Consider the following 27,081-nt stretch of genomic DNA (forward strand, 5'->3'; position numbering starts at 1 on the left):
CACTGATGAAAGCCACCATCATGATTAATAAGATTTTATGCCAAACAACAAATTATTAACAACATTATTCAAGGGACACTTCTCTTGTTGAAATTTTTTCTGACAATGCAGAGAAATGTCCTTTAGCAAACACCCCTCTTTGGGATTACAAGCAGGAAATTGCAGAAGATTAAGAAAATTTTCCTGTCAGTAATATTTGGTTAAAGATTTTGTGTCATATGTTTTCATAATGAATTTTGCTGTAAGTTACGTATTACAAGTAATGAGAACACAATCACATAACGTGTGCGCTGTGCAAGTTGTGTTTGTCTGAACACACTTGTGGACTGCATAAGTCAGTTGTCACCTACTATGTCTTGTGCAGAATATCTCAATAGCACTCACAATTTCTGTGTGTGCCGCACTTATATCGGTCAGGAAGTATTTTTCAAAATGTGCAATTGATACTGGAAGAACAGCTAAGATCTTGTACTCAACAAGACACATGTCTGCTAATATCCAGCATGAATTCCTCATCAGCATGGATCACATTAGTGATTCAGTTCACCCGACTAAGCATAATCACATTTTTCCTGTGTAGCTGCTGAGATCAACATGAAGTTAAGTAGTTTTGCTATTTTTGAGGGGTACTTTGATGTCATTTAATATTATCAGAGAGTTACATTAGAAATGTGAAGAAGACTTTCTGCAACTTGTAAATGGCAATGTGGCCTTGGTGGACAAGGAAGTAGTTTACATACTTCTGAGGTATCGTGAGCAAATTGATTAGAGATAGCTGCTATGTTGAGAGAGAATTTTGCCACCATGATAAATAGAAAGATTTCTGTGTGTCATGTTCTTGACACGACAGACAAGCTTAGAGATATCACTGTCAGATTGTGGCTGCCTGACTCACAGACACTCCATCTCTGAGGCTGCGTTGCAGGCAATGAGCTTTTTACATACCACTATGCCAAGAGTGCAGTGTGAGTAATTACTAATTGTCCCTAAGAGTCAACTGCCATGGACAACAACAGGGGTTACTGTCTATTATAAAAGCAACCAGTAAGTATATCACCTAGAACAGTCACCACCACCACCACCTTTTGCCACGAGTATGCAAGCCAGTGGCCCCCCATGTGCGCCATGCTGATTGCATGTCATCGGTACCCTGCCCATATAAGTACAAGTCACACACAAAATATAACTGTTTGTTTATTTATATGGTGGTACCTCACTATATTAAAAATGCTTTCATAAAAGTAAATATCTCTAACTGGAATCTGATGCACTGTTGATCCTCACACACCCATACAGAAGTATGCAACTACCACTGAAGTCATATTTTAAAATCTCTGACAATGGCAGTAAAATAATTACACAACAAACCATTGTAAAACTCCTACCTCATTCACCTCACTGCTGTGATTTAAAATATATCCTGTTCTGTCCATGTATCCACAAATCTGTATCTCTCAAGTCCTGCACACTGATTGGATTTCCTGCTAATGGAGGAACTGATGTGTCATGTGTCAGTTTACTACCCAAAGGAATGTTGAAAGTACTTCCTCTCACAGCACCAGCTGAGAAGGGAATTACCATATTAAAGGTTGTTGGCTTCAATAACTGCAGCTCCTTGTTTGTCAACCTTATCAATTTTTCCTATATGGTCATCTTCCTCAGTGCTGAAGTGACTACAGATATGATCACCACAATATTTCTCATATTTGTATGCTTGGCAATTTTATTTGCAGCCTCACTTGCCTGAATTGTCATGATACCCAACGGAATGCCATCTACTTTCACTGCTGATTTTGGTGGAATTGGGAGGTCTCCATTGTTTGAACTTATCGTGTGGACCTTTAAGCACTCTGAGCATGTAGATGTGGAGTCTGTCAGACAAGTAAATAACTATCCTGTTGTATGACAACGATGTACATGTTTCCACATAAAAAAGAAATTTTCACTGGATTCAAACTCAATCCACACATTCCTGCACTGGGCTTAAGATCCGATGGTTTAGTGGACAGGTCGAGAGGCAGTTGGGTGTGTATGATTGTTCATCAAAAGATGAAGATATGTATGCAGCCCAGTGAATAAGACTGTTATTTTATTAGAAGATTGGAGTTTCCGTGACTTACTTATCCTGAAGATTTATAGGAGAAGGAAACATTTGGTCATTGAGAATGTTGAAATAAATATCCTGGTTCGTGGCCATGGTAACCCGAATAAGTGGGACCGAGTTGTCACAGGGAGGGGGGGACATCACTTCTGGCTGGAACTACATCCTCTGCAGTGTGTGGATTGAATGCACCATTAGCACACTCACCACAGTGCCTCATTTGGAAAAATTACAACATGTCAGACCACACAACATGCCCTTGGTTTGCTACTAACCAGTTTCTCCACTGCTTGGTCTACTGAAGACCTAAGTCTTTCTGTGCAGTTGAGAGCCATAGCCTTTTGCCAGGTGCGTAACTGCAAATCTTTACTGTATACAGTTCCCTTTCTCAAATGCTTGCTTGTAAACTGGTCAAGATGCACCTGCATTCACTGACATCAATCCCTCTTAGGTTGAAACTGACTGACATCGCTCAGACATGATACTTGTCTCTGGTCCCTGTTGGGTAAGATCTCTTTATGACCACTTTTCTTATAGCTTTGAGTGGTACACTATTCCTTGTAGACACACTGGACAGTTCCTGTTGATACACTGACAAATCAGGCAATTTCATTCACAGTGTGGTCATGGGCATGACAAAACATCGCAGCTTCTTTTTTTTCCATTTTGTCAAGTCTCCACATCAATTCATATTACTGCACTGATTCCATACAACCAACTGGCACATACATATCACTTCAACTACCATGTCTTATGTCAGTGGTGGAGGGTCACGTGACTGCCAGGTACCAGCCCTACACCTTCTACAATACATAAAAGGTCGATGTGCTCTTTTAAGGGGGCAGATAACATATGCTGAGCTTACAGTTTACATGTGAAAGGTTTGTGCAGTACGGGAGCCTCATTTATTCAGTGCCGACCAAAAGACAATGGGAAAATTTCTGATCATGGTTTGGATCATTTAAAATGAATCCAACTGATTGTATGTTCCGAGTTGCTATTATGGCTATAATACCAAAAACAAAGCCGTGATTGAAACATGGTGACCTTGCAGAATAAAGGTGTAACCTTCTTGGCCAACTGAATAAAAATACATGAGAAGGCATCTGAATCAAAAAAGAAAAACAAAATGTTTAACAAGAACTGTCTACACAATCACAAAGGTACTACGGGATTTGAAGTATGAAGTATTGGAACATTCAACTCACCATATTTAGCACACCCAGATTTCTATCAATTCCTTTATCTAAAGGAACTTAAGGCAGCAAAATAGGTGGAGTCCTGTTAAGAGGTTATGGCACTTGTAGATGCGTAAGTTTTAGACCTGGTGAAATATCAGTTGTGGTGTGTGGTGCATAAACTCCCAGAAACCATTAAGGAGCCATACTGATCCATAACTGCTCAATTTCCACATTGTGCACATCTCTTGTATTGGCATTCCACGTGAGCTAAACATAACTGAAGTCATAACAATGTGTGTGTGTGTGGGGGGGGGGGGGGGGGGGGGAGGAGTAAACAAGCACATTTGTGTCTTCAGGCTGCTTTTCAAGTTGTTCTGACAATTTTTGAATGATGGTGTGGCACATTGCCTTCCTGAACATGTTCATAAAGTAACTGAACAAATTGATGCACTTAATCAAACAGTAGGCTCCTGTATCATTTATCAGCAAGATATAATGGAAGTCATATGAGGTGTCCTTTCACTTATGTAAACATATCCCACACGAAAATATCTCCACCACATGCCTTAACAGTGTCCTAACACAAGTGGAATACATCACCTCATAATTTAAGATACACATTTACACTGCTAATGGCGGCACCAATGCCTCAGCCAGACCTTTCTCCATGATTTTAGTACATAATGGCTGTGTTTGTGATCTCATGATAATCTCTGTCATGTGGGCTTAGTAGAGACATGTGGTTGGGTGAGGGGGATATTTTTCTGGATTGATTGCCATTACAATTCATAATAATTAATGATGATCATTATTGTTGTCCATTGCAGATGACTTCTGTTGGTGGTTTTTTATGCATCAAGGTACTCACAGCACATGCCTGGCATAAAAGCTTATGAAAACCTCAGTGCCTATCTGACACTGGAGATTGAGTGTCCCATGTGTGCAACACTCAGTCTGGCTGTGATCAAAACAGCTGAAAGTGACCATCTTGCTCATTCTGAGATATGCTGGCAGCATATATACTTTAATATAGTGTCCAGTAACTCAAGTACTCTTCTATTTTAAAGTTAATGCCACAATGGGAATAAAACATTTTGAGCAAATTCAGTACCACCTCGTTTTGAAAGGCAGAACAGTAGAGCAGGTACATATCCTATCACATATTTATTCATTGTGCTGTGTGTGTTTGTTGTTGCTTTCTTTAACATTTGTAAGTAATCTGACATTAAAATATTCTGAGACTGCTTTCTTCTTCTTGTTGTTGTTGTTTTAAGGAAGAAAAAACAGTGAACAACCACAAAATCTTGTTGGTCTCCAAAAGTATGGAATTAGAGGTACTACATTAAAATGATTCTCCTCATGCTTAACAAACTGGAAACAAAAAGTAGCAACAACACATGAACTAAATGCTAGCAAGAACAATAAAAAGTGGAGTTCTTCAAGGATTTGTTCTTGGACCTATCCTTTCCCTTCTGTAAATAAATGACATAGATCTAAGCACTGAATCACAGCTAAATACCTTGTTTGCAGATGACACTAGAATCCTTCTTACAGGAAAACCCCAAGACAACTACAATCAAACATAAATAAAGCTATGATCACCTTAATGACTGATATGAAGGAAATAAGCTAATAATAAATACATTCAAACAATTTTTCTAAACACCTGTTTAAAGAGGGAAGCCTTCAACACCTCTGTATCAAACTCCAGCAGCACATCCCCACAAAACAAAGTTTCTAGGCATATGGCTTCACAATGATTTTAAATGACAGACACACACAACAAAAACAAATGTGACACTGAAGAAAGTATGCTACAGCCTAGGTTTGCTTCCTCATCATTTGAGTTGTGCACTTTGCCCAGTTACACAGATGGGATTATATTCTGGGATAGCCCAACTGGTAGCTAGTCATCATCCTGACCCAGAAAAGAGCTGTAAGAGCAACGTAGCATGCATGACAAACAAGTCCCTCTTTCAAAAGTCTTTGAGCTTCCCACTTCCCTAGTTTTCATTCTAGAAACAGGTAAATATGTACAGAAAAAATGTAAAAGAAAGAATGTACATGAACACAATACTAGACAAAAAGACAGACTCTTATCTCTAGGCAGTCAGGACATCAGCCTTTAAAACCTCTTCTACAAACAGTGCTAGGTTTGCTACACTAATTAAAAGTTGTTTCCTCGTTTTTACTATTTTATAAATGCCTAAAGGCATTATTAGTAGAGACCAGATTATACGCACCATGAAAACCTTAAAATATGCATGATAAAATAATAAAAAAAGTGGTAGTTACTGTGTGCATTGTAAATCAAAGTCAAACCTGTCCGTATCAATTATGAGAAAGAGCGCCCGGCCACACGAAAAATCAGTACATTTAGAACGCTGATATTTTCTGAATACTTTCTGGTAGAGGTTAGTAAGCGGGCCTTTCTGGGATTATTTTCTAAAAATTTGCAAAATGGGAACACATACAAATGCATATAATCCGGTCTCTACTTATCTACTTATTAGTTTCACTGCTTCTGTTCAGTGGCAGAATATTTAGACTGTGTGAAGTACAACAGACTTGAAGCAAGAATATGCAATAACTGCTACTGCCTCCTGAAGTAGGTAATTTACTGCACAATTACAATACACTCTGATGTAATATGCTATGTGTAACAGACCACAATCTGTACAGATTTACTGGATGAATAAAGTATTTGAGTTTGAGTAACAGACAACACAGTTTTCTTTCAAGGAAATTGATAATATGGTGTGCACACGCACACGTTTGTGTGTGTGTGTGTGTGTGTGTGTGTGTGTGTGTGTGTGTGTGTGCGCGCGCGTGGGGGGGGAATATTGAAGACTACAAAATATATCAAGGGCAAACTCAATTGAATTTCATTCACTTTTCACTTACTCCAAACACTTGTTGTGCCATCCAGCCATGATACCTTTTTAGGGTTTCTTCATAAGCCTTCTGTAAAAATAGTATGAGATCTTCAGTGTTTCCTCCTTTGCGAGCATCTTCTCGGATGCACTTAAAAAACGTATATACAAAATTCAGAGCTCTGCAAATTAAAAAGAAGAAAATAATTAAAAGGTGATTATTAACATTGCAAAATATGCAGATTCTTATCTAATGTACATTTTCTCCAGTGAAAAATTTAAAATTCTTGAATTTCTAAATGCTTTTATAAGCACATAAACATACATCCCCAAGCATCTTATGGGCTGCAGTTCGAGTCATTAGGCTTATTTAACAATAGCTTCTCCACACACAAACCCTCTTATAAATTGCATAGCAGTCAACTGGAATTACAGCAGAAATAAATATGACTCTACTATGAATGATTTAACCTTAATTGAGCACAGCCAGAGGTAAATTGCAAGGTCATTAAAACATTCTACAGCCTCCCTGGTGGATTAAAGGTACTGATAGAAAATAAGAGCAATATAATAGATCTTATGCTTAATTTAAGTACAAATTACACCCATTCACATACACTGTTAACAGCATCATAAGACAGAGAAAATTTATTTTTATAATCCAGTTAGTACATCCCATACCAAAGTGAGGCAGCACCTAGGAAGCACTAGTGGGTCTCTGAGAATACTATGGTATTTGGGATTGGGATGCAAGAATTGCTTCAACTTGGTTTTGCTTCTTGTATCAGCTATAGTGATTTTATATTCAGTGTTAAGTGTTTATTGTTTTCTAAGAGTTGCTTCAAACATTACATATGCCATATTATCAGGTTGTGTTGGGACTGTTGGTAACACTGCAGACAGGCACTATCTAACATACCAGCCAATAACTGTGCTGCATAGAACAGAAGTAACAGTCTGTTCACTTGTCAGTACAAGAAGAGTGGATCCCTATGGGTACTAAGCTATGATTATAGCTCAGAGGTAGAAAACACTACTTACAGTAAGGGTACGTCATCTGTGTGTTTTAGCTCCAGTCCTCCAGGGGAAGCTGCTTAGTAGAATTCTGTGCAGAGCACAGAAATAGAAATGTTTGGGGTGAGAAAATTCAAGTGTTTTCTACATTCCAGAAATTGGTGTGTGGAATAAATTTAACTGTGAACTCATTAGCACCATAAGAAGCAAGGGTAAACTACAGTTGTTATTTTTCCTGAGGATATGCAGCTATACTTACAGCTTGTTGATGGCATGTTCATGGGTAAAAACCCCCATTCAGATCATAGATTGGGGACAACGGACTACTTAGGAGGATGTTGTATCGCTGGGGGGGTTGACATTCTACAGGTTGAAATGAGGAATGTTAGATCCCTCAATCGTGTAGGTAGTTTAGAACATTTAAAAAGATAGGTTGAGGTTAGATATAGTAAAAATTAGTGAATCGTTGAATCATGGTTGCAAGATAAATATGACTTTTGGTCAAGCGATTGCTGGTTTATCAACACAAAATCAAAGGGATAATGCTGAAGTAGGTCTAATAATGAATAAGAATACTGGTACTGCTACTATGAGCAGTACAGTGAATGCATTATCATAGGCAAGTTCGATAAAAAGCGAACACCTACTACAGTAGTACAAGTGAGATGAAAATTTGATTGTGATGAGAAACTGGAATTTTACAGAAGGAACAGTTGAGAAGGAAAAACATAGTTGGTTTAGAGGAATGAAAGGGGAAGCTGCCTCGTAGAATTCTGTGCAGAGCACAGTTTAATCATTGACAGTATTTGGTTTAAGGACCACGAAATATGGTTGTAAACGTGAAAGAGACCTGGAGATACTGAAAGATTTCACACTGATTACTTATAATAGTAAGACAGAGATTTTGAAATCAGAATTTACACTGTGAGGCATCTCCTGGGTCAGATGTGAGCTTGCCTGTAATTTACTGATTATGAGTTACAGATTAAAACTGAATAAATTACAGAATGGTAGGAAATTAAATGGAGAAAACCTGAATAAAAATTGAAATAGCCAGATGTTGACGAGTGTTCAATGATACCATAAGGCAACAATTAACAGCAACAGGGAAATAAATAAAATGGAAAATGAATGAGTAGCTTTGAAAGATAAAATAATGAAAATAGTAAATGATCAAATAGGTAAAAAGACAAGGCCCAGTACAAATCCTAGGATAACACTTGAGGTATTAAATCTACTGATGAAAGGAGAAAGTACACATATGATGTGGGCAAAAGGATAGACAGGTGTCTAAAACCTGAGACTGAGAGGAAGTACAAAATGGCAGAGGCTGAATGTCTGGATGAGAAATGCTAGACCGCAGAAGCATGTATGACTATAGGAAAGACAGAGCGTGCCTATAAAAAATGAAAGAGACCTTTGGAGAAATGAGAAGCACCTGTATGAATACTAAGAGCTTAGATGGCAAGCCCATACTAAGTAAAGAAGGGAAAGCTGGGAGGTGGAAGAAATATACAGAGGGTCTATCTAAGGGAAACACACTTGAAGAAAATGTTAGAGAAAAAGAAGAAGAGCAAGTATATGAAGGTAAAATGAGAGGTATGATACTGTGCAGCAAATCCGAAAAGGCACTGAAATATTGAAGTCTAAACAGGGCCTCTGGGGTAGATGATATTCCCCCAGAATTACTGAGATCCTAGGGAGAGCCAACCTTGACAAAATTATTTTACCTGGTATGAAGAGACAGTGGAGGCTTGCTTGCTTGAGTGAGACAGATAGCCATACCGTAGGTGCAACCAAAACGGAGGGGTATCTGTTGAGAGGCCACCCGCGTGGTTTCTGAAGAGGGACAGCAGCCTTTTCAATAGTTGCAGGAGCAACAGTCTGCATGAGTGGCTAATCTGGCCTTGTAACATTAACCAAAACGGCCTTGCTGTGCTGGTACTGTGAATGGCTGAAAGCAAGGGGAAACTACAGCTGTAATTTTCTCCGAGGGCATGCACTTTACTGTATGGTTAAATGATGATGGCATCCTCTGGGATAAAATATTCTGGAGGTAAAATAGTCCCCCATTCGGATCTCCGGGTGGGGACTACTCAGGAGGACGTCATTATCAGGAGAAAGAAAACTGGCGTTCTACGGATTGGACCGTGGAATGTCAGATCCCTTAATCGGGCAGGTAGGTTAGAAAATTTAAAAAGGGAAATGGATAGGTTAAAGCTAGACATAGTCAGACTTGGTGAATCTCAGTGGCAGGAGGAACAAAACTTCTGGTCAAGTAAATACAGGGTTCGTAATACAAAATCAAATAGGGGTAATGCAGGTGTAGGTTTAATAATGAATAAAAAAAAAAAAATCGGGTGAGCTACTACAAACAGCATAGTGAATGCATTATTGTAGCAAAGACAAACATGAAGCCCATGCCCCACAGTAGTACAAGTTTATATGCCAACTAGCTCTGTAGATGCCAAAGAGATTGATGAAATGTATGATGAGATAAAAGAAATTATAAAGATAGTGAAGGGAGACGAAAATTGAATAGCCATGGGTGACTGGAATTCGATAGTAGGAAAAGGAAGAGAAGGAAAAGTAGTAGGTGAATATTGAATGGGGGTAAGGAATGAAAGAGGAAGCCGCTTGGTAGAATTTTGCACAGAGCATAACTTAATCATAGCTAACACTTGGTTCAAGAATCATGAAAGACGGTTGTATACATGGAAGAGGCCTGGAGATACTAGAAGGTTTCAGATAGATTATATAATGGTAAGACAGAGATTTAGGAACCAGGTTTTAAACTGTAAGACATTTCCAGGGGCAGATGTGGACTCTGACCAAAATTGATTGGTTATTAACTGTAGATTAAAACTGAATAAACTGCAAAAAGGTGGGAATTTGAGGAGATGGGACCTGGATAAACTGAAAGAACCAGAGAGTTTCAGAGTGAGCATTAGGGAATGACTGACAAGAACAGGGGAAAGAAATACAGTAGAAGACGAATGGGTAGCTTTGAGAGACGAAATAGTAAAGGCAGCAGAGCATCAAGTAGGTAAAATGACGAGGGCTAGTGGAAATTCTTGGGTAACAGAAGAAATATTGAATTGAATTGATGAAAGGAAAAAATATAAAGTGCAGTAAATGAAGCAGGCAAAAAGGAATACAAACTTCTCAAAAATGAGATCGACAGGAAGTGCAAAAAGGCTAAGCAGGGATGGCTACAGGACAAATGTAGGGCTGTAGAGACATATATTACTAGGGGTAAGATAGACGCTGCCTACAGGAAAATTAAAGAGACCTTTGGAGGAAAGAGAACCACTGGCATGAGTATCAAGATCTCAGATGGAAACCCAGTTCTAAGCAAAGAAGGAAAAGCAGAAAGGTGGAAGGAGTATATAGAGGGCCTATACAAGGGTGATGTACTCTAAGACAAGATTATGTAAATGGAAGAGGACACAGATTAAGATGAAATGGGAAATATGATACTGCGTGAAGAGTTTGACAGAGCACTGAAAGACCTAAGTTGAAACAAGGCCCCCGGAAGTAGACAACATTCCATTACAACTACTGATAGCCTTGGGAGAGCCAGCCCTGACAAAACTCTACCATCTGGTTACCAAGATGTATGAGACAAGTGAAATACACTCAGACTTCAAGAAGAATATAATAATTCCAATCCCAAAGAAAGCAGGTGTTGACAGATGTGAAAATTACCGAACTATCAGTTTAATAAATCACGGCTGCAAAATACTATCACGACTTCTTTGCAGATGAATGGAAAAACTGGTAGAAGCTGACCTCAGGGAAGATCAGTTTGGATTTATAAATGAACATGTGAGGCAATACTGACCCTATGACTTATCTGAGAAGATAGATTAAGGAAAGGCAAACCTACATTTCTAGACTTAGAGAAAGCTTTTGACAATGTTGATTGGAATACTCTCTTTCAAATTTTGAAGGTGGCAGGGGTCAAATACAGGGAGAAAAAGGCTATTTACAATTTGTACTGGAACCAGATGGCAGTTATATGAGTCGAGGGCCACGAAAGGGAAGCAGTGGTTGGGAAGGGAGTGAGACAGGGTTGTAGCCTCTCCCCTATGTTATTCAATCTGTATATTGAGCAAGCAGTAAAGGAAACAAAAGAAAAATTTGGAGAAGGAATTAAAATCCATGGAGAAGAAATAAAAACTTTGCCGATGACAATGTAATTCTGTCAGAGACAGCAAAGGACCCGGAAGAGTAGTTTAACGGAATGGGCAGTGTCCTGAAAGGAGGATATAAGATTATCATCAACAAAAGCAATGGAATGTAGTCAAAGTAAATTGGGTAATGCTGAGGGAATTAGATTAATAACAACAATGAAGAGACAGGCAAAGTGCCCTCAGACTTGGAGAAGGAGGTAATAATTCCTATTCCAAAGAAGGCAGCTGCTGACAGATTTAAATATTACTAAACTATAAGTTCAGTAAGCTATATTTGCAAAATATTGACAGGGATTATTTCAGAAGAATGGAAAAACTGGTAGAGGCCAAACACAGGTAAGAGCAGTTTGGATTCTGGAGTAATGTAGGAACATATAAGGCAATACTGGCCCTAGGACTTGCCTTTATAAGCTAAGCTGGGGAGAGGTAAGCAGAAATTTATAGCACTTTTAGATTAAAAGACAGGAATTATAGGGTAGTCAAGGCAAAGAGGCTGCAGGAAACATGGAGGAGAAAAAAAAAGATTTTCAGATGGACTGATTCAGCACACAGAGCAGTAAAAACAACATTGAGTAAAATGAAAAGCAAAGCTGCCAAAATTGAGTTCAATGGGAACTGTGCTGTTAAATGCAGAAGGCCTCTGTGAGGGGAAGACTTCTCTAATGACAGAAGAAAAGTCGATATGGGATTCATCAGGGATCCAGTATTAGAGTCACACTTTAACAGAAATTTAAACACTGGAAAATCCAGGATGGAATGTAACAATACCAGAGAAGGAAAGTTGCTACTCACCATATAGCAGAGATGCTGAGTCGCAATAGGCACAGTACAAAGATTCACACAATTATAGCTTTGGGTCATTAAGGCCTTACACACACACACACACACACACACACACACACACACACACACACACACACACAGAGTCATGCAACGCCTGCAGTCTCAGAGACTGCAGATGTGTGTGCAAATTGTGTTAGAGTGTGTGTGTGTGTGTGTGTGTGTGTGTGTGTGTGTGTGTGTGTGTGTGTGCGCTGACAAAGGCGTTAATGGCCGAAAGCTATGATTGTGTGAATCTTTTTAACAGAGATTTCGAAGACTTGCGATCAAGTTAGACAGAAAGGGTAAATAACATTCCTTCTGATTTTATTAAATCAAGCAACTATTCAAGTTAGTGTGTATAATGTATGCGACTGGAGACATAACATCCAACTGTTGGAAAAATATCATCCATGCAATACCAAAGTCAGCAAAGGCAGATAAGTGTGAGAACTATTGCAAAATCAATTTAAAAGCTCATGTGTCCAAATTTCTGAATGGAAAAGAAAATTAAGGATATGTTAGATGGTTTCAGGAAAGGTAAAAGAACTATACGGGCAGTTCTGATGATGTGTCTGATAATAAAAGCAGGGCTTTACTCGACACACATTCATAGGATTGTCTACCTGGAAAAAGCGTTCTACAATGTGAAATGATGCAAGATGTTCCAAACTTTGAGAAGAATCTGGGTAAAAGGGAAAAGTGGATAATACACTACATATACAAGAACCAAGAGGGAATAATAATGAGACTGCAAGACCAAGAATGATGTGATCGGATTGAAAATGGTGTAAGACAGGGATGCAGTCTTTTGCCCCTACTGCTCTCAATTTATACATGTAAGAAAATATGACAGAAATAAAAGAAAAGTTCAGGAGTGAAATTAAAATTCAGGATGAAAGGATATTAACTGTAAAATTTGCAGATGACATTGCTATACTCAGTGAAGAACTGCAGGACCTGTTGAATGAACTGAAGTCTGATGAGCACATACTACAGATTAAGTGTGAACTGAAGAAAAACTGCTGCAATTAGGCATAGGAGGAATGAGATTAGTGATAATCTTTATCGCCAACATTAGTGATCATGACATAAATGAAGTTACAGAATTCTACTACCTTCGAAGCAAACTAACTTATGGCAGATAAAGCAAGGAAGACACAAAAGGCAGACTCACAGATAAAGAAGGCATTCCTGGCCAAGACAAGTCTGCTAGTGTGAAACATAGTCCTTAATTTGTGAAGAAATTTCTGAGAATGTTGGTTTGGAGTACAGCATTGTATGGTAGTAAATCGTGGAATGTGGGAAACTGGAAAAGAAGAGAATCTGAATGTTTGAGATGTGGTGCAATGGAAGGATGTTGAAAATTACGCACACTGATAATGTAAGGGATGAGTAGGTTATCCACAGAACCAATAAAGAGAGGAAAATGTGGAAAATATGACACAAAGTAGTGACAGGGTGATTGGACACATCTTACATCAGGGAATAATTTCCATGGTACTACCGGGAACTATAGAGGGTAAAAAATGTACGGGAAGACAGAGATGGAATACAGCCAACAAATAATTGACAACATAGGTGCAAGTGCTACTCTGAGATGAAGAAGTTGGCACAAGAAAGGAATTCGTAGCAGGCCACATCCAACCATTCGGAATACTAATGATTAAAAAAGAAAGAAAGACTGAGAGAGAGCTTCTGACAATGCTGACTACAATAAAACACCAGTAAGGTGTCTACAATTTGTACAGGAACTAGATTCCAGTTGTAACAGTCAAAGGACATGAAATGGAGATGGTCTTTGTGAAGGAAATGAGACAGGGTTGTAGCCTATCCCTGATTTTATTTACTCTGTACATTGAGAAAACAAAAAAGGATACCAAGAGAAATGTGGAAAGGGAGCAGAGAGGGTAAATAAAATCTTTGAGGTTAGTCAGTGATATTGTAAACTTGTCAGAGGCATAAAATGACTTGGAGGAAGAGCACTGGAAAGGAATGGGTTGTGCCATAAAAAGAGGTTATAAAATGAGCAACAACAAAAGTAAAAGAATGGCAATGGAATGTAGTCTAACTAAATAAGCTGATGCTGAAAGGATATAAAATGCAGATTGGCAATAGCAAGAAAAACATTTCTGAAAAAGAGAAATTTGTTAAAATTGGAAATTTGTGGTAAGGTCTTACGGGACCAAACTGCTGAGGTCATCGGTCCCTAAGCTTACTCACTAACTTTAACTTATGCTAAAAAAAAAAACCACACACACACACACACACACACACACACACACACACACACACGAGGGAGCTCTTGAACCTCCAACGCAGAAAGAAATTTGTTAACATCAGATATAAATTTGTAACTTCAAATATGAATCTAAATGTTGGAAAGCCTTTTCTGAAGCTATTTGTATGGAGTGTGGCCTTGTACAGAAGTGAAACTTGGACAAGCAGTTGAGACAAGAGGAGAGTAAAAGCTTTTGACTTACTGTGCTTCAGAAGAATACTATATTGAAGGAGATGGATAGGTGAAGTAACTAATGGTTAGGTACTGAATAGAACTGGGGAGAACGGAAATTTATGGCTCAGCTTGGCTACAAAAAGGCATCAATTTATAGGATACACCCCCACCTTGAGGCATCAAGGAACAGTAGACTTCGTAATGGCAATAAGTTCTGGAGGGGCAGGAGGGGGGTGGGGATGGATGCTGTGGAGTGAGGCCAAGATTTGACTGTGCTAAGCAGCTTCAAATCGATATATGTTGCAGCAGTTATGAAGGATGAAGATGCTTGCTCAGGATAGACTAGTGTGGAGACCTATATCAAACTAGTCTTTGGACTAAAGGTGACAACAACAAATAATAATATTCACTCTACTCTTACAGTTTGTAGATTACTGTTATTTGATAATTACCAATGTAGCCATGGAAATATGTCACTTAAATGTGTCCATGCACAAACAGAATATAGCAGTTTAATAATTGTAACTTGTTTGTACAATTTCTTCATTTTGTTAGTATATATTTTAACTCCTTCCACATCCACAAAGCTTTTCTTTCATGGTAGGATTTATGTAGATGACAGATGAATGAAGTTGTGGTCTGAAATTTGCTTAATTCTTCTTATGCTGGTATGCATTATATGGGCTGCCAATAAAATCAAATGAATCGTCCCCATACATCAGAACTACATATTTGCTGGTCCTGAGACAGACCTGTGTGCAATACTGTCCTTAGTTCATGTAGTCATTGAGATTCTTTTATAAAGGAGAACATTAAGGAACATATTATGAGATGAGATCCACATTAATAATGATAAGCAACTGTTATTTGGTTTCTGGTGTTACATATCACTTCAGCTAGAAGAGTGATGTGTATTTCTACTTATGTAAATCTGCAGGCTTTCATGGCTGTTGTCACCAAGTTAAAATCTTCTGGGTCATTAGGCCGCATCATGTTTCTTCTAAAATGTTCGATGTTTGGACCCCTCTGCTGGGCTCTTCCTCAGGATGAATCTTTTGGTGTCCACTACTGCTAGAAAACTCTTCTAGCAGTAGTGGACACCAAAAGATCCTGAGGAAGATCCCAACAGAGGGGTCGAACGTCAAACAATTTAGAAGAAACATAACGCGGCCTAATAACCCAGAAGATTTTAACTATTTCTACTTACATCTACAGCAACACTCAGCTAACCATCATGAGGTGCATGGCAGAGAATACATCCCATTGTACCAGTTAGTAGGGTTTCTTCCCGTTCCATTCATGTATTGAGTGTGGGAAGAATGACTGACTGAAGGCCTCTATGCATGTAATAAATATTCTAATCTTATCAGCATCCCTAGGTGAGTGATACATATGGGGTTGTGCTATATTCCTAGAGTTGTCATTTAAAGTAGGTTCTTGGAGCTTTGTTAACAGACTTTCTTGGGCTAATGTGTCTCTTCACGAGTCTGCCAGTTCAGTTCCTTCAGTATCTCTCTGACCTTTTCCCATGGATCAAACAAACCTATGACCATCCATGCTGCCCTCCTCTGTATACTTCCAACAACCCCTCTTAATCCTATTTGGTATGAGTCCCACACACTTGAACAATATTCTAGAACTGTTGCACAAGTGATTTGTAAGCAATCTCCTTTGTAGACGGACTGCACTTCCCCAGTATTCTACTAGTAAACCGAAGTCTACCATCTGGTTCACCCACAACTGAGCCTATGTGATCATTCCATGTCATAACCCTACAAAGTGCAACATACAGGTATTTGTATGAGTCAGCCGATTCCAATAGTGACTCATTGATATTATACTCATAGGATACTACATTTTTTGAAGTGCACAATTTTACATTTCTGAACATTAAAAGCAAGTTGCCAATCCTTGCACCACTTTGAAATCTTATCAAGATCTGACTGAATATTTATGCAACTTCAGTCAGGTAGTACTGCATCATAGATAACTGTATCATCTGCAAAAAGCCTGCAAGGTCACTGATACAGAACATAAAGGGCAAGGGTCCTAACACTTCCCTGGGGCACACCTGAAGTTAACTTCTGCATCTTATGTTGACTCCATCCAATATAACATGCTGTGTCCTCCCCACCAAAAAGTCCTCAATCCACTCACAAATTTCACTTGATACCCTATATGATCATACTTTTGACCATAAACGTAGTGTAGTACTGAGGCAAATGCTTTTTGGAAACCAAGAATTACTGCATACACTTGATTGCCTTGATCTAATGATCAATATTTTCAGAATACATGGTGGCTGGGATTGAGCAGGTGATTCAGTTGAAGGTACCTCATTATGTTTGAACTCTGAATTTGTTCAAGCATTCTATAACAAATCGATATTGGATGGTAGTTTTGTTGATCACCTCTAATTACGCTTGTTGTTTGTTTTGTTTTGTTTTAGGGCGCAAAAACAATTGGGGTCATACGCACCCAAGTCAAAACTTTAGAACTCGAAGACAGAGAGGTGTTAAAAACAACTATATGTCAATGCCAACTGACTTAATAGAAGACAGCTAAAAACAAGCACATGGAAAAAGAGCTAAAAAAGAACACCATACAGAAACGGAGGTCCAAAACTAAAAATTAAATGGCCTTCACCATATTGCTTTGGCAGATAAAAAGTAAAACACGGTCAACATCCCGCGCGTCATTTGCTAAAATGGGCGATAACTCAGACAGCCAACCCAAACGAGAACGTAAAAGTTCAAAAAAATGGACATTCCATCAGGAAGTGGTGGACAGTTAAACCTTGGGCACAATGTGTACAAAGTGGTGGGGTAAAGCCACTTAGCAAACAACAATGGCTAAAAAGGCAGTGCTCAATATGTAACCAAGTTAAAATACCTCCTCCCAGCGGGAGGGCTGAGAGGAGGTCATCCAAGCCACTGGGAGAGGCTTAATAAGCCGAAGCTTATTCCTGTGAAGGGAGGACCATTGGTGATGCCAAAGGGACACCACCTCCTGACAGACGGCGACACAGAAATCATTGGATGGAATATAGGTACTTGCAGGCTGAGGTACTAGGACCGCAGCTTTGGCAGCAGACTCGTTTCCTGCCAGACCGACATGACCAGGAACTCACACAAACATCACACTGGCTCCACCAGGAGTGAGTAGTTGACAGTTTTCCTGGACCCGCTGCACTAAGGGATGGGTGGTGCACAGTGAACATAGACTGTGAAGGGCACTGAGTGAGTCTGAGCAGAGGACACAATTGAAAACGCTGTGTCGTTGGATGTACTCTGTGGCCTGATACAAGGCGAAGAGCCTGGTTGTAAATACTGAAGAGTGTGCAGGAAGCCGATATCGAAAGACATGGGTGCCAATGACGAAGGCACATCTGACCCCTGGTCAGTCCGAAAGACATTAGTGTATACAAAGGTACTATCGCGAAGTTCCATGTGAAGGTCGTGAAACTGAAGGCAACAGACCAAGATGGAGTAGTGTTGTTAGGAAGCAAATGAAGGTCAAGGTTAACATGGGCTGCTTCATGAAGTCAAGGTGGCGATTGGTTCACACACACCGGGAAAGGTGCAGGTAGTGCGAAGTTAAGCCGCCGTAGCAAGTGCCGAAAGTTGACTCCAGGAGGTAACAGAGAAGAAGGACGAGCCCCATACTGACGATCAAAGGAATCATCAAAGGAGGAGGCATAGGATGGGTGGCCACGCATGGCAGACAAACGGCATACATACCTGCTGAGTAGGAAGTCACAACAGTAGGACAGTGGTAGTTCAGCAGCTTCAGCATACAGACTCTCAACCAGACTGGTGTAAAAGGCACCAGTGGCCAAATGGATGGTGGATAGTGTTGAGATGGCCTAAGAGGGGTGGGTGTGCAGATGCATAAACAAAGCACCCGTAATCGAGTTTCGAACAGACAAAGGACCAGTACAAATAAAGGAAAGTGGTTCGATTGGTACCCCAGGAATTACCATTGAGGACATGTAGCACATTGAGGAATCGTGTACAGCGGGCTGCCAGGTAAGAGACATGGGAGGATCGAGAGAGTTTCCTATCGAGCATGAGCCCCAGGAATTTCGTAGTTTCAACGAACGGAGGGGCATCAGGCCCAAGATGTGAAGATGTTGGGAGAATCCACTTACCGTTTTCCTGGATAAAGGTGTCCGACAAGACAGAACCCACACGCACCTTGAAAACTTGATCTTTTAAAAATGCCTGAAGGAAACAGGGCAGGTGGCCACAGAAGCCCCACGTGTAAAGAGTACGCAGGATACCAATACTCAGGCAGCTGTCTGAGGCCTTCTCCAAATCGAAAAACACAGCCACAGTCTGGGATTTCCCCCAAAAAACATTCATGACATGGGTGAACAAAGTAACGAGCTGGTCAACTGCAGAATGCCACACTCTAAATCCACACTGTGCATTTGTCAGTAAATTGCAAGGCTCGAGCCACCATACCAGCCAGGCATGAATCATGTGTTTCATCACCTTGCAAACGTAAGAGAGATTTTGGGGGGGGGGGGGGGGGATGTAACTACTACAAGGAAGGGTTTTGTCCTTACCAGGCTTAGGTAATGGTATGACGGTGGCTTCGTGCCTGTATCCGGGAAATGAGCCCTCTGCCCAGATGCGGTTGTACATGTTAAGCAGAAAATGCTTGCCTGCAAGAGAAAGGTGCTGCAACATCTGAATGTGGATAGCATCCAGCCCTGGGGCAGAGTATCGGGATGAACTGAGAGCAAGATCGAGCTCCCTCATAGTAATGGTGGCATTGTACGACTCACAATTCAAAGAAGGGAGGGGTATCGCCCGAGCCTCCTCTGCTCATTTCCGATGGAGGAAGGCAGGGTGATAGTGGGAAAAGCTTGAAACTTCTGCAAAATGGTGGCCCAAGGTGTTGGAGATACCAATAGGTTCCACGATAACATTGTCTGCAACTGTGAGGCTGGAAATGGGTGAATGGATCTTGGTCCCAGAGAGCCATCAGTGGTTGGCCCACACAACAGAGGAAAGGGTGGAACTGTTAAAAGAACTAGTGAATGAAATCCAGCTAGCTCATTTGCTGTCCCAAAGAACGTGACGACACTTTGCACGCATCTGTTTATAATGAATGCAGTTTGTCACCACAGGATGACAGTTTAGAACACGGAGAGCCATGTGTGAATTGCATCGCGGCATGCCTTAGTCCGCCAAGGGATGGAGACATGACATGGTAAAGAGGAAGTGGGAAGAATGAATGTCCTGCAGCAGTAAGGATAACGTAGGTGAGATACGTCCACCTGGTCATCACAACTGGGGAAATTCTATTCTTCAAAGGACACCAGGGAGGAGTAAAGCTGCCAGTCAGCCTTAGTAAGCTGCCATTTGGGCATGCATGCGAATAGGGTAGGACTCAGCAAACGGAGAGCACATGGGAAATGGTCACGTCAGTAGGTGTCACAAAAAATGGACCACTCAAGACGATGGGCAAGCTGGGCAGTGCAAAAGGATAGGTCCAAACGGGAATCGATGTGCAGGAGTGGATAGGAAAGTGGGTGCTCTAGTGTTTAGGCAGAAGAGGTCAAGTTGGTTAAGAAGGTCAGCCAAGAGGACACCTCTCTGACAGGTCCTGGGAGAACCCCAAAGAGGATGATGTGCATTAAAGTCACCGAGTAGCAAAAATGGAGGAGGTAGCTGCCCAATAAGGTGAAGGAAGTCTGCCCTGGTGACATCGAATGATGGAGGGACATAAATTGTACAGAGGGAAAAAGTCCGGCGGGTAAAGAAAAGGCGAACTGCAACAGCTTGAAGACGGGTAATCAGGGAGATGGGTTGACTATGGATGTCATCCTGTATGAACAGCATGACATCCCCACGAGATGGAATGCAGACCTCAGGGGGGAAGGTCAAAATGAATCACAAAGTAATGTGAAAGCTCAAAGCAGTCGTGAGGGCACAATTTCATTTCCTGAAGGCAGATTACAAGGGGATGCTGCAATGCTAAAAGGAGCTACAAATCCTCTTCCTTGGACTGAAGGCCGCAAACGTTACATTGGAAGACTGTCATGAAGAGGAACAGATGTAGGGGTATCAACTCAGTGGCCACCGAGTGAGAGCTGGTGTAGAGTCACTACTAAAGGGCACAGAAGCAGGAGGATCCTGGTCCATTGGGTCCAAACAAGCATCAGCGTGCTTGTGCGGTTGGTCTGTGGAGTCCAATGCTGAAAAACAGTTGGTGGTGCACACTGGCAATACAGAGGCCAGACGGGCTAGGGTACCACGTGGTGACACTGTTGAAGAGGATCTTCAAATTGGCAAAGGAGAAGACTGTTTGCCTTTGGTGGACTTCTTCGAGCCCATCCGGTTAGAGGAAGACTAGGGTGGTGTTTGGCTGAAGGGACGGAGGGAGTCTTCATGAGAGTACTCCTTCTGTCCTTTCCGGCCTACTGGTTGTTTAGCTGGTGGCCGTGCCTCTTGAGGCGAGAGTTTGATGGCTTGTTAGACAGCTGGATGGAGGATGGCGATGGTTACCTTGACACTGGGCGATTTCACAACCTCAGAGCTGAATATTAGGTCACATGTCTGCGTGGCCATGGCCTTCATGAAGCAAGGGGTAACAAGAACACAACTACAGCTACCAGATTGGAGAGCGCAGGGTTTGCGACTATCCAGTAACTTGCAAGCGACTGGGTAAGGCACCTTTTCCTTTACCTGGATCTCTTTAACAGCCTGCTCATCAAGATACACAGGACAATCCCAAGAGGCGGCAGGAGGCAGACAATTGTCCTTGTGCACATCCCTACCACAGGTGACACATTTGGCTGGGTGTCGACAAGATGTTCTAGTGTGGTTGAAATGATGACACAGGTAGCACATTGGGTTCGGAATGTATGGCTGGACTGTGATAATTTCATAGCCTGCTTTGAGCTTGGATGGAAGCACCACTCTATTAAAGGTGAGAAAGAGAGAGCGGGTGGGCATTAGGGAGGAATTAACCTTTTTCATTACATGATGGATGGCAATGACACTGTGATTAGAGAGGTAAGATTGGATTTTGGCATCAGTTAGACCGTCAAGAAGCCTGGTGTAAATTACACCATGGGAATAATTCAAAGTTCTTATGGGCCTCGACACGAACAGGGTAACCATGGAGAAGCAAGGCAACAAGCAGTTATTGTGCTGAGCATCAGAAGTGGTCTCCAAAAGCAAAGTGCCATTCTGTAAGTGATAGCAGGATTTCACAGGGCCAGCAATTGCATCCCACCTTTCTGAATAATAAATGGATTTACCGTGGCGAAGGACTGACTGTCTTCAGTCAGAGGAACCGTGGGCAATGGGAAGGGTCTATGAATCATTAGCCTCATTACATTTGTGTTTTGTAGATATTGAGTGGGAAGATGATTGACTGATTGTGAGAAATTCCCCCATGATTGCCAGCGTCTTGATGGTGTGCTCCTTCTAACTGGGGGCTCCCTCCACTGCGGGTGCCTTAGGTGATTGTTCACATCTCTGACAGAGGGACCAATCAGTAATTTGGGAAGGTTACAGCTTAGGCAATCACCCCTCTCTGGGCATGGCCTGTATCAGGGAGCTCGGGCGAACCCCACCTGCCGACCTGGGGCTGGAAATTACACGTTACCCAGTCACCTGTCACGTGGCAGATACATAGGCCGGCCTTCAGGAGCGCACAGGAAGGAAGAAGAAAAAAGAGGATCCTCAAACGCCAAAGTGGAGGAATGAGAGGAGAAGGGAAACAAATAAAGGAAAAGGGGTCAAAAAACAAAAGTGAGACTCTTCAGTTTTAAAGTTGGACAAAATATGAATGTCGACGTTGCGCCAGCAGAATGACAATCTATTACTCTTAACCAAGAATGATGACGCCTTCCAAAGATAGGCATACCGTCGGCATCACGTGACGAATGGTGGTGCCCTCTATGTGCTCTATAAATGTGAGAGTACCAGCAGCCTCAGTGGCAGTAGCTGGACGACCTCAGAAGATGTCTCCCGCAGATGGAGACGAAACGTCAGGTGGAAAAAATTTTATACATCGACCACGGCCTCTCAGCCCGGAAATTTTAACTGAAAACAACACCGGCCGTGAAAGCCTACATTGTATGATAAAAGTGAGACTGTTCGTATATCAGAGACAGAATGCAGAACATTCCCAATAATACCCCAGACATTTCCCCAAGGGAGCGAAAAAAGAATAGCAAGAGGTTAGACATGCAGCATGGAAGGGAAAAAATACTACAAAGATTGGGGCCCCGCGGTAGCCAAGCACAAACCCACCAAAGAATGGCAAGCCCCCTGGGGGTGGGGGGTGGGGTTATTACCCTTGTTGTAGATGAGTGTGACCTGTGCTTTTCTTTTTTTCAAGAGCTGGGCATGGTTTTTTGTTCAAGGTATACACAACAGACTATAGTTAGAATAGGGGTTAACTCAGAAGCAAATTCAGTATAAAATCTGATAGGGATTCCACATGCCCAGAAGCTTTGTTCAGTTTTAATGATTTCAGCTGTTTCTCAATACCACTGACACTAATACTTATTTCATTCATCTTTTAAGTGGTACAAGGATTAAACTGGGGCAGTTCTGGGTTTTTCTTTGTAAAGGAGCATTTGAAAATGTTGAAAATGAAGTTAAGGAATTCAGCTTTTGCTTTGCTACCTGAGTTTCAGTTCCTGTCTCATTTGCTAGGGACTGGCACTAACTTTAGTGCCGCTAACAACCTTTACATACAATCAGAATCCTTCATCTTCTTCTTACCAACAAATGATACTCATGAATGACAAATTATAAAACAAGTTATTTTTAGAGAGGCTGTTGTGTGAATTTATTGTTTTATCTGTGTATGGAAAACCATGCTAAGGAACAATGTCTTCAAGATGAGATGGCAATAGCAGTAACTTCAGGAGAGGAAGCACCTGCATGGAAGTATATATGAGCTCCTTGCACCACCAGCTTAAAATGGAGAAGTTTGACGTCCCCTGGGTATATACAAAAAATGCTGCCAATGGTTATGCTAATATGAACAAATGAACTATGAAATGAAGTGTCGCTCTGGATGCATCATTCTGCATATAAAGTTGCCTGTCATGGTTTTCAAGTTGGTGGACATTCTGAATAGATGTTTGATGTCATCTGAAGGTTAGTGCACATGACTGTGGAAAATGTCCACATAATTATTCAAGAAAAGTAGAAGTCGCTGTATTATAGTTCCTTCCAGCAAGAAGAGGACATTGAGGAGACAAAGTCTACTACCACCACATCCAAAGTAACAGTTCAAGTAAAAGCAGAACAATACTGAATCTCCACTGAATCAAGTACATCCAATCCAACTGGTATATTACATTTTTGGTGACCATGGGAGGACTTGAACCTTTGTGAATTTGTAGAATGACACCTACAAGGCCTCAAGTGGTCATATTTATTCACGTTTTGTTTTTGGTAGAACATTACTCCACTCCTACTTTTCTGTATACAGTGAAACCCTGCTGTTACATTTTTCAAGGGACTTCAAAAAAATGATATAAAATTCAGGAAAATATAAAATGTGGAAATAACTTTGTAACTGGTAAACTTCACATGTTGGACCCCCCCCCCCCTTGCAGTTTTGTATACATTATTTATGATATATGTGTGTAACAGGCATCAAAATATTCGTTAGGGACTAGGTTAGTATCCAATAATGGTTATCCTAATTTTCTATTATGTAACTGGAACTGGTAAACTGGCTGGGAAGTAGAACCATTTGACTTAGTTTAATTCATCACAATTGATGTCTTTGGAAAGCCTGTTGTGTCATTCATAATTTAAATAATGAAACATACATATTTTTTTCATGCTTTCCAAGATTTTAAAGGTATTGTGCTCCCTCCTTCACACACACACACACACACACACACACACACACACAAGAAATACATACGTAAATATTTGCACTTGGCAACGAGCATAATTTCTCAAAACGCATTTCGGTAAGCATGAAAAACTACTTAACCGGTGCAGCGTTTCATTATTTAAACTGGAAACATCTGAGTGACACAAAAGTGTCAACGAGCACTACAAGTGGTCAAACAATGAAACACGTGAAATGTCCTTTCAAACTGACGAGCGCAACAATCACAAAGTTGCGCATGCACAGTAGACTGAAAACTGTTGTGAATGAACTTAGTATACTGAATTCACAATACTGTTTCTGGTTGCTTGTGTAAACACGCCAAAATTGATTCTGGAAATCTGTTCCTAGCTGCCTGTTTTCCACATCCACAATTGATTTTTGCTCCCACGTAAATGCACAACAATTTTTGAAATGTACTTGGATTGTCAGTTCATGTCTTGTTATCAAAATATCGACTTATATGGGCGGGCTGACTTATTGTGCATTGAAGGTGAAGCAGAATTATTGGACTGAGCATGAAACTGTCTACCTCTAACATTTAACTGAAGAGAAATAATGATTAAGCTGACTAAATAAAAACTGGAACAGCTGTTTTCCAGATGTCATAACTAACTGGGTTAGCAAATCCGCTTCAGACCTGGACATGTAAACATGACAGCAAAAAATGGTTTCCAAAATTTGGTTTTAATCTTTTGTAAAATGTGGTGCATGTAGACATAGTGAGTCACTCCGTTACACCAAGCAGAGGTTGTTCCAACTTTTACAGATTCAGATTCTTTGAATAGAGTGTCCTGGTTTCAAGAAACTTAACCACATGACATTACTATACACTGTTTAAAGGCCGATGTCATGCTTGCATCATTTTATGTTAATTACATCAGTTTTATCTCCACGTAGGTCATGGAAAAATTATACATATGTTAATGCAAAATTGGGTGCACATTAACATTGTGAGCATAGGAAATTTGACGAGGATGATAAGAATTGTCACAAACGATGGGGAAATGTTAATTCTGGGAATATAAAAGTGGGGTTATACTGTACTTTAAGTACATTTTCTCTAACTATCTCAATTGGAGGAAGTAATCAGGTTGGATGCACATGGAGACGTATTGGCAGAGTCAACAGTGGTTTATCACTTTCAATGTGAGAAATATAAGGTTAATTACACTTCCACTGCGTAAAAAGCTTAGATACAAAAAAGTTTTGTCTAGAGCAACATATAGAAGCATCTGCATGTCAACTTAAACTGAAGGAGGGCTCTTTCATAATTGTAACAGTATATAGGTCCCCTTCAGGATTGATGCCTTGTTGTGCTATCTGTCAGATAGGGGAAAGCAAATTATTATTTGTGGGGACTTCAATGTTGATTCACTGAAAGAGTGTAATAGGAAGAATTACCTGGCAGTCTTGCTCGGTTCTTTCAATTTGACATCTGTCATTAATTTTCCTACTCGGGTAGTAAAGGACAGCAGCACATTGATAGATAACACTTTTATAGACCAAAATAAGTTTAAAAACATAAATTCTTGTCCTGTTGAGAATGGCCTTTCTGATCATGGTGCTTAGCTAGTTACAGTACATGACATAGCTCCATTCAGTAATTCAAAACTACCCTCCAAAGTTGTGCATTCAATTAATGACTCAACAATTAGAAATTTCAGAGAATATCTTCAGCAGTTAGACTGGGATGAGGTGTACAATGAACCCGACCTAATTTAAAATATAACTTATTTCGTGATACACTTGTAAGAGAATTTGAAAACTGTTTCCCCAAGAAAGTAATTAAATGTAATTATAAGAAACCATGCAAAAAACCTTGGCTTACTAAAGGAATAAAAATATCTTGTAGCCACAAAAGGGAACTATATCTAACAACAAGAAATAGTAATGACCCAGAAACAGCCAAATATTATAAAAACTACTGTGCTACATTAAGAAAGGTTATTAAAAAGTCCAAAAGCATGTGCATCATGTCTGAGATTAATACCTCTGATAACAAAATCAAAACAATTTGGAAGATTATTACGAGGAAGATAGGGCAACCAAGAGTACAGGATGACGGCATTACCATCAAGGCGAACAGAAACTTGACAAACAACAAGCTGGAAGTCTAAAACCTTTTGAATAATCATTTTTTTAAATGTTGTAGAGAAAATAGGATCTAAATGTTCATTAGAAGAAGCAAGGCAGTTAATGGAAGAGACCTTACCCAAACCATTAGATAAAACTGAAATTCCACCCATTCTCCTTCTGAAATTAGGAAGATAATAAACTCTCTTGAGAATAAAAACTCACATGGCATTGATGGCATTTCCAGCAGGATAATAAAAGCTTGTTCCCAAGAGATAAGTGGGATTCTTAGCCACATATGTAATAGCTCTCTGAAGCAAGGTATTTTCCCAGATAGACTGAAGTATCCCACTGTTAAACCACTGCATAAAAAAGGGGATACGTCTGATGTCAACAACTACTGCCGAATCTCTCTGCTGACTGTCTTATCCAAAATTCTTGAAAAGGTAATGTATTGTAGAGTAGCTTCACACCTTTGTAA

The 27,081-nt window shown here is 40.4% G+C and overlaps 1 protein-coding gene across 1 annotated transcript in view; it reads right to left on the reverse strand.

Annotated features, from left to right (window-relative positions):
- LOC126188952 (glycolipid transfer protein) overlaps window positions 1-27,081 on the reverse strand; it is a 79,229-nt gene that overhangs the window by 5,906 nt on the left and 46,242 nt on the right. Inside the window, exon 4 of the mRNA XM_049930701.1 lies at window positions 6,187-6,337. Within this exon, the coding sequence (XP_049786658.1) occupies window positions 6,187-6,337 (151 nt within the window). The remainder of the gene's footprint in view (window positions 1-6,186; window positions 6,338-27,081) is intronic.

This window comes from Schistocerca cancellata, chromosome 1 (assembly GCF_023864275.1).
Source record: "Schistocerca cancellata isolate TAMUIC-IGC-003103 chromosome 1, iqSchCanc2.1, whole genome shotgun sequence".
Taxonomy (NCBI): domain Eukaryota; kingdom Metazoa; phylum Arthropoda; class Insecta; order Orthoptera; family Acrididae; genus Schistocerca; species Schistocerca cancellata.